This window comes from Acyrthosiphon pisum, chromosome A2, assembly GCF_005508785.2.
Source record: "Acyrthosiphon pisum isolate AL4f chromosome A2, pea_aphid_22Mar2018_4r6ur, whole genome shotgun sequence".
In the NCBI taxonomy this organism is placed as follows: Eukaryota; Metazoa; Arthropoda; class Insecta; order Hemiptera; family Aphididae; genus Acyrthosiphon; species Acyrthosiphon pisum.
Window position 1 is genome coordinate 56,524,967 of NC_042495.1, and position 9,448 is coordinate 56,534,414.

A 9,448-nucleotide genomic window follows, 5' to 3' on the forward strand; every position below is an offset into this window, starting at 1 on the left:
TTAATTGATCATTTTCTGGTTCATCGACAATTGAATCTTCCAAAATACTAATGCATTTTGTTTTTATGCAATTTCATACGCTTCACTAGACCTGCCATTTCCATCGAGCATTTTAGACATTTAGCACGTGTTGTTTTATGTTTGTCTTTGATTTCGATGAAGTAGTTCCAAATTGCATCTTTCCTTCGGCCAGTCATCATATTATTAAGTCAACGAGATTACGAGAACGAGACAACGATTAACGAATAGTGATTACTGATTACTAATTAATACGTCAATATGCAGTCGCCAGTCGACAGTCGTACACTCGTGACACGTACCAATGTACAATACGTCAATACTCAATAGTCAATACTAAATTATACATTTATACCCATGCGTCCATGCCATAGCGATTAGCGATAGCCGATAGGCGATAGCTATATTGTTATTTGTTATGAATTATGATGGTTAAAAATAAAACACTGTTATCGTGTGCACGCCTCACGTATTGTCGTATTGACGACTGGCGTATTGGTATTGCTGTTGCTAGGTATAAGTGTATAAGTATAACGCAGCTGGTTCATATCTATTAATATTTATTATAACTGTGTAAGATACTTAGATACCTATTAACATAGAACAATATTAAGGTATCTGTCGAAAATCAAGTTATAAGTTACATAAAATAGTTTGTTATTTTTTTTTTGTTTTAAACGTTTATGAATAAAACGTTTAAAACAATTGTTTTAAACGTTTTAAACGTTTATGTATAAAACGTTTAAAACAAATCCACTAGTTTAAAACGTTTTAAACACATGTTTAAAACATTTTGTTTAAAACACTTTGCAACCCTGCTGCATACCCTGTGCGCACGCCTATGGTACAAATTTGGACGAAATTACATATTAAAAACCTAGGATAACTATTTTAGTTATTTTGTTGTGATTGTATAATATTATTCGTGGGTACTTGAAACTTCTAAAGTATACTATTATATATCTATGATAGTACCACGGTTTTTTGTTGATGTATAACGCGTTATAAGTACCTAATAAATATTATGATATGATTAATTTGGAATTTATTATAGGTACCTAATATAATATTATGTCTTATACCTAGACTAACATACCGTCTCCGCTCAGAATCGTTTTTCTTATACAATGATATTATATCATTGAATTCAAATTTAATACCATCCATTATACAGTGACCCACTTGTAACCTACTGTACAGCAGAGCGAAATCCACTTACCCACCTTTTTTTTTATATTATTATTATAAATTAATCCGTACGATTGTAGACGTTAGCAAAACAAGTAAAATATCATGTATTTATGAATGATACCCCGATTACTGTTTATAGTATATTTTTAGGAAATAATAATTATAAATAATATATCGTTTACGTAATAGAAATAGTTTATTATCGACTGCAGGTCGGTCGCACCGCGTATGACTGCACGGTACTTACTAGTCTCTGTAAATGATGACAAAGCAATTGATGTTGCAGTTTAAATGAGTGCGAGAGATAAATTATAAATTCAAACATTTTATGTTATTGACAAAGTGGCCGAGGTGACTCAGTCGTCGGTTCTAATCTCGGTCTCGGGCGGCACTTCTCTTCGGGCAGATACGGTGTCTGGAGAGAGAGGCCGCCATCCCCCACCCGGGCATGGCAAATACTTAAGGGTGCCCACATGAAAATTCTGCCAAACTAAAACAAACGTGTTGCAAAATGGTATTAAATAAGTTGTTTTTTATGGTTTTTGACAATATAATATAATATTTAGAGTAAAATTAATTGTTTTTAAGATATGTTAGAATTGTTATCATATAAAAAGTAATAAAAGTTTAGATTTGATTTTTATGCTGTAAATATTTTTGTTTTTAAAGGATTAACACTAAGATTTGACACTTCCTCTCCCAAACAAAAGATTTCTTAACTATTTAAACACTGGACATTACAGGGCCATATTAACGTGCATGCACTTAATGTCTAAATGTACTGTGCCTAGTGCCTAGGGCCTACGATAGTTTTAATCCGGGCCTGGCCTAAATGACAAAATATAATAAAAAATATTAGATTTTCATGAGTCAAAATTAAACCCATGCATGAGCCACCTCATATTAACATTAAGATGTTGAAAAATAAGCTTTAAACACTCCCTGAGTCTCTGGGAATCTATGGATATAACATTTATTACGGCCAAGTTGTGTAGAAGTTAGTTACACTTACACAATCACAATTGATGCACATAAGAATTATATCATACATAAAGATAGGTATGTCCATAGACATTATTAAATATTAATAGTGTAGCTAACTTTATATTTTGTGTAGAAAGTATGTATGTAGCATAAAACTATAAGAAATGTATTGAATTTCATAATCATTGATAATATAGATAGAACATTCCTCATGGTGCGTTTAGCTCATTTTCCAAGGTGAGTACCTAATCTTTTTTTTTGTAAAATTTATTTGAATATATGCAATCTATATAAATAGCTGAATAATAATGGGTAATAATATAATATGTTAAGGTGATTGAACCTAGCTAGAGCGAAAAAATTCTTAAGTTCGGAGCAATGGAGTAAAGCCGTAAAGGTAACTTTTTAGGCATAGGACTCAAGACTTAGTAGGGTCTTACTGGGTGGAAAGGTACCTAGAAAGATGAAAGACTGTATTAAAATGTATAATTTATGTGAATATTAGTATTTTGATTTTTTTTTAGTCTGGTCTATGGTCATGAGGTGGGTGTTAAAAAAATAATACTGTGCCTCAAAAGATTTTATAGTTTGCGCAGCGCCGCAGCCACTAGTCAGGAGTATAAATATTTAATTTTAACATATTAATACCTGATGGCAATTTCATAGCATATAGTATAATTTAGGTAAGTTATCAAATAATTTAAGAATGAACTTTTGTGTAATCTATGTAGGTACTTGAAACATAAAAACATGCATGATGCTACAGAAAACAAATTCAAGATTGTGCCACTAGATATTAATATCTCTCTATTATACAAAAAACTTATAGTTCAGTCAAATAATTACTGGCAGCCAATATTGAAGTTCTTTTTTAAATTATATGATGATAGAAAAAAGCCTATATCAGATGAGGGTGCGTACTACAAAAAAGTATATCAAAATTTTTTTTTAAATCAGAGAAAAAAAACAACAGATGAGCCTTAATTTATATATCGGTGGTATAACCATAAAATGGCAATATTGTAATGCTTTATTTTTTAAAAATGAAAAGATGAGATCTGCAAATGCTTGCTGTTGCCATAAAAAATTTTAATTTCCAGAACACGATGTGTATCCAGTAGAATTGAAAGATTTATTGTACAGTGATTGAAAATTTAATAAATATTCTAGACTAAATATCAAAGTTTATAATAATTTATTTGCACTTGCTTCTTTGGTGACACATTGTTGGTCAAGTTAAAGTTAAGACTACACAGAGTAAAATAAAGATTGAAGGGAGTTGGCGAGCAAAACAAGCAAGTGGCAAAGCCCCCTAGTAATAATCATAATAAAGTTAAAACTAATAAGATGCAATAATATTATTAAGCAATACAAAAAAAATATATCATTTTTATTGAGAAAATACAAGAAATATTTGGTTTATGAAAAGTAGATACTTTGTTGTTCTTGTTTCCACTTGGTGTACATCATTTTAGGAATTTTATTCATACTATTTAATTTTTCAATAAATCTGTTTCGTAACTGATCATCTACCAATTGGGTATTCATCAAAGTTTTAAGGAATGTACCAATAAAATATTTGTTTCTAAAAACACATGCTTCTAAGACAACTCTCATTACTTGACCAGTTGATTTGAAGGATTCAAGCACTTTGACAATATCAGCTTCATGGCGGTTCTGAAATATAATATAATAAGATTCAATATTATTATTTATTACATTAATACTATGAAAAGCTGTTTCTATGCTCTATTTATAAATTATAATACACATTAACAATCTAACATAGTAAAAGATAACTAGCATTGAAACATACTATCAGAACGATCAAAACATCAAATGATTGTTTGATATTATAGGTTAGGAAATTCTTGTAAATTGTTTTAATTGATATGTGGTTGTGAACCATGGTGTATACAATAATTGTACATAATTACATTATAATAAAAAATTATTTTAAACATAGCTTAAAAAATGCAACTCATTTAATTTTTTTATTATGAGGAAAACAAATTAATGAAGAAATACAGATAATGTTCTACTTAATCTTAAATTTTATAGTAGGACAAATGGCTCTATAGTGTTGAACTTGAACCCATGATTAATACATTTGTCAACAATTACTTACAAAGAAGCAATAACCATTTACTCAAATTAAATATTTGTAATAAAATGTTGAAATATATGTAATACTGTTATAGAATTATGATAATATTAATAAAATATAACCGAGATATTTTTAATTAAGTATTAATTTAACTATAAATTAAATTAGCTAAAATTAAAGTAATATAGTTAACTATATGCGCCTCAGTGACTGAGAGTAAATAAACAATTTAATAACAAACAAGTATAAAACTATAGTTTGTATTAAACAAATGTGTTTAGCACAATAGTTTCCAATTTTATTGCAATTTTTAAATCAAAACTGTACAGAAACCTTTTTTGTTTATTGTTATTGCTTAACCTGACCTCAACAATTAGATAGTTTCATTAATTGTTGGTATAGTCGTACAGAATACAAATATTTGAGTAATCAAATACATATTACTACAAAATTATATTTATACTTTGGTCATTCACTGTTCCTTATAATATAGTATTAAATAAATGATAAGCTGAAATTTATTTTACCTCACAATCATCGTAATTTTTAAACAAGCCCATGTAATCTTCTCCGTGGTTTATTTTGATTAGTTGGGCCTGGGCTTTTTTAACATAATCAGACTGTATATTTCCACAAGATTCTGTTAGTTTAGGTTGCTAGAAAATGATAACATATTAATACCCACTAAAAATAACCAAACTCTAAATATATTTTATGTAATTACAGTATTAATATGGGCTGCTAAAGCAGCAGGTAAATCAATGGGCAATAGTTCAGTGAGCAAAGAGTAGAATATTTTAGCATTATCTACATTTGGTTTATAAGAACTATACCATCTGCTGTATTCTGACCAAAGACCGATTTCCAAACAACATTGGCGAAAAATTAATAAAGCCGCTTTTTGCATTAAGAAACTTTTTTCTGTAGTCGATTTAGACAATGTTTGATTGAAAAATTCTTCTAATTTCACTGCGATTAAGTAAAATATTTATAAATATTAAATTAATTTTTGCATTATAAATATATAAAAGAAAAACATACATTTTAACATATGACATAGATGAGATTTTGTTTTTACAAAAGTAGAAATTAAAGACAATATCAATTTCCAATTGGCTTTTTCTGCATGGTGCGTTAGGACATTCTGAATCAATGTATATATAACATCTTCATCAATTTCGTCCAAAAACTGAAATAATATAAATTATAAACATCAATTTATAAATTAAGAAACTAATTTTTATGTCAGATTAAAAGAAATAAAAAAATGTACCATTTTAAGCATATTGTATACAGAATCTGGAGTTTTATACAATCTATATTGTTCATATGCAATATTCAAATGAAAATTAACATCAGCTATAAGCATGTTTTTTAACATTATTTTGAATATTTTTTGAATGGTTGATTTTGTTAAAAAAGATGAACATTTAAGATTTTTCAAATAGACCCATCCATTATGGTTTCTTATGATTATTAAGCTTGACTGTTAAATATGAAGAAATAAATCTATAAATATAAATTAATATTATAAATTATTATACACAGATGCAAGGCTATATCTGGAATCTATACCCGGTGAGGGGTGGGGAGGGGCCTTTTAACAGTTTTTAGATACTGAATATTTTTTGTTCACTATAAGAAAAATGTTAAAACACATATTAAGTTATGAATATAAGACAATATGATAATACAATAATATAATACTATAGTCAATATGAGTTATGACAATATTTATATAGTATAAAAATAAACTTTTACCCCCCCCCCCCTCAATTTAATTGTTTAGATATTGCCTTGTATTGATGTATATAATACTTAAAATCAGTACTTGAGCTAAAAACTGTTGAATAATTTGTATGTGTTGATCAAATATATGGTTAGGTTCTCCAGACAACAAAATTAATAGACTTCCCAATAAGTCTGTCAACATTTCTTGACATTGCTTTTCTTCAGATTCAGACATACATAGCAGAGTTTTAACAATATGATCAAGATCCCACTTATAACTGAAACAAATTGATATAACACGAGTAAGGTAAAAATATTTAGTAAACATTCTACTGACCATGTGATAAATTCTGCAAAGTCAATTATTTGTTTTCTATGTAGTTGCCAAATTATTTCAATGGAATATTTATTCTCCTGAAATTATAGTATTAAAGATTCTGTAATGGCTCAAAAACAGAAAAATGTATACCTGTAACCCTAAAATAGTCTTAAGTAAATTTGAATTCATATCTGCTTCAGATATTTCATTGATCAAACTGTCCAAAGTTCTTCTATCTTTTTCATTCAACAACATACTCATGTCTTTGTTTCTCATAAATAGTTCATTTAATTGTTCTACCTTCTTAAACAAAATCATTTTGGCACCTAAAATAAGTATTAATCAATAATATAATATTAAATGATATATTAAAATATGGGTCAGTATTTAAGTATAAAAACATTTTTATTAATTTATTTTGTTAAAATAATCATAAATATGTGTATTTTTTTCATAAATGTAATAATTATTTCAAATAATGATTACAAAATTGTATAAATTGATAGCTCTCTAGGTATAATGCAAAACAATATACAAGAATTGAAAGGTTAGGTTAGGTTAATAATATTCTTTAGGTGGGGCAGAGTGGCCGAGCAAACTAAGGATGTGAACTGTCACCGGTTCGAATCTTGGCCTCGGGGGCGATACTTCTCTATGGGCAGTCACGATGTCTGGAGAGAGACGTTGCCATTCCCCACCTGGGCATGGTAGATACCTACGGGTGCCACTTGAAAATTCTGCCAAACTAAAAACATACATGTTTACTAACCTACAGTATCCTCCCCAACAAACAAGCAGCTAATGGCCAAAGTTGCCAGGCTCAATAATCAATTGAAAAAAAAAAAAAAATATTCTTTAATTATTTGATACATATTTCATTGAGCGAAATGTCTTGAGTACCTACTTAAAAAAAAACAAAATTACTGAATAATACAAGTGATAAATGAATCTTATGAAAAGCAGTGAAGAGTAATTTCTATATTTTTAAGTTCTAATGTTTAACGCTGAAAACCCTACAAAAATTGTTGATATCTGATTAAAAAATAAATAGTTATGAGTGATATTTAATCAAGTTAATTAAACATTTTTACTTGTTACTTGTATGTAAGCTTTATATTATGCAAGTAAAACAAATATGAAACCTATATTTTTATTTAGTTATCAATAAATATGTATTATATACTTATAACATCAATGAATATAACAACATCATAAGTAAATTAGACACATTTAGATAGACAATTAAGGCACATTGATTTAATCTAAGAAAATTTTTAATAATGATTGATGAAATAATAATGAGAGGCATGTTTGAACAATAACTTATAAACTCTATAAGCCATATCAACCAATATGATGATTTTAAGTTAAATAAATACAAATGTACATTAGAAATCTATAAAAATTAAAAATTAATTTATAGCATCTGTATTGTGCTTATAAAACTATTTTTAATTATTTAATAGTATCAAATATTAATAAGTAATGATGAAACACATGTGTAATATCTAACATTAGTAATGCATAGTACATTAGTAGTGCAGTGTTATATTATAATGTTTTAACTATGTATACAGGGTGATCCTCTAAGCATATACAACCACTTTTTTTTCAATGATACAGTTATTCAAAATCTGATTTTTGTAATTTTAAATATGCCTAAAGACGATATTTTCAATTTCTTGAGATTTTTTGTACTGCTTACTAAAAGAGTGTCTGCAGAGATACAAAATTTGTTTTTAAATTGAGAACCACTCTTATTTTCTACTGAGTAATAAGATGATTTTTCTAAAAAATGTTGACTTACCGAAATCTATACCTATATCTAACCTATTCGAATGAATAGTTTTTGAGATTTTTGAGAAACTGCTCACCTTGTATAAGGAAACCCTTATTTTATAAAGATAACAGCATTTAATAAAATAACTTTAAAAATATTTTTAAATTTGGAACCATAATCAAATTTATATTCTTGAACATTTGACAGATAGGTATAATGAATAATGTTAACTTCAAATTTTAATTTTTAATAGTTATAAATCAACATTAAGTTAATTTTTATTTTGTTTTGGTAATCTTTGTAATGTATACATATATATATAAATTTAAATAATATACCCTGTCCAGGGTTTGGGGAGACGAGACCCAGTGGTCTGACAAATATTGGTTCTCTTGTGCTTCCGCACGCGACACCCTGTGTCCCTTTTATATTGGAACCAGTGTCTATGGGCTATGGCATGGTGTCACGTAGGGATGCACAGAATATTCTGGACAGAGTATAATTATATTTTTCACTAAAATTTTACCTTATATATACATATTTGCTTCTTTTGTGAGCTTTACTAGATATCCTTTCTATTTTCTCTTAGGATAGTATTTCCTGGAGGTGTTAAGATATCTCAGTCCGTGATTTTCATAATAAACTTAAAATACTGACAAATAAGATAGGTAAAGTTAGTCATTGTGAGGTTTCTTCAATACAATTATTGAAAAAGTGCTTCAGTTTTCAAGTGGTAAAACTTAAAAAAAATTATATTTTCTTCATTACAAATTACAATCACTTATTTACAAAAAAGAATTACAAATCAAATGTAAACTTTTCGTATATCTTTAAAATTAAAAACATAAATTAACATATTAATCATTAATCAATCTTTAAAAAGTAAGTTATAAAGGTAAGAAATGATAACAGCCACGCTTGAAATGATAACAGATATTATCTTCTGAAAAGGACGCCGCGGATAAAACTGTTCTGCGCGGGACAACTATGCTAATTCCTATCTCGAATCCCGGAAAAAAAATCCCCAGACTACAATATTACTCACAACCACATGCAAATGGTTGAACAAATATTTTTTAAACGTTAATAATTAGTATCTATAATTAATATTTAATTACAAATACGTAGATTATATTATATTGTTAAAAAAATTATATATTATAATTTATAAATAATATTTTGTTTTCAATTACGATAATATATTACGTGTAATTCAAATTAACTAACTTAATAACTTCACAAATAGGTATAGCATATAAAAATATTTCGGGGATTTTTTTTCCGATTACCGCTACCTCTGTATTTATAGAAGAATTAC

At 27.7% G+C, this 9,448-nt stretch overlaps 1 protein-coding gene across 2 annotated transcripts in view; it reads right to left on the bottom strand.

Moving 5' to 3' along the window:
* LOC100160605 overlaps nucleotides 1-8,995 on the bottom strand; it is a 10,534-nt gene extending 1,539 nt beyond the window's left edge. The window contains exons 1-10 of one of the 2 annotated variants that reach the window (XR_003839492.1): nucleotides 8,657-8,995; nucleotides 6,501-6,676; nucleotides 6,369-6,445; nucleotides 6,132-6,309; nucleotides 5,574-5,786; nucleotides 5,342-5,489; nucleotides 5,025-5,269; nucleotides 4,828-4,956; nucleotides 3,630-3,870; nucleotides 1,457-1,699 (exon numbers count right to left, since the gene is read on the bottom strand). Coding sequence is in view for 1 of the 2 variants with exons in the window: in XM_029489786.1 (XP_029345646.1) it covers nucleotides 1,566-1,699; nucleotides 3,630-3,870; nucleotides 4,828-4,956; nucleotides 5,025-5,269; nucleotides 5,342-5,489; nucleotides 5,574-5,786; nucleotides 6,132-6,309; nucleotides 6,369-6,445; nucleotides 6,501-6,668 (1,533 nt within the window). In the remaining variant the exon portion in view is untranslated. Of the gene's footprint in view, nucleotides 1-1,383; nucleotides 1,700-3,629; nucleotides 3,871-4,827; nucleotides 4,957-5,024; nucleotides 5,270-5,341; nucleotides 5,490-5,573; nucleotides 5,787-6,131; nucleotides 6,310-6,368; nucleotides 6,446-6,500; nucleotides 6,677-8,656 lie in introns of those variants that run through there. The other variant, XM_029489786.1, reaches the window with a different exon arrangement.
* Between the last annotated feature and the right edge of the window lie 453 nt (nucleotides 8,996-9,448).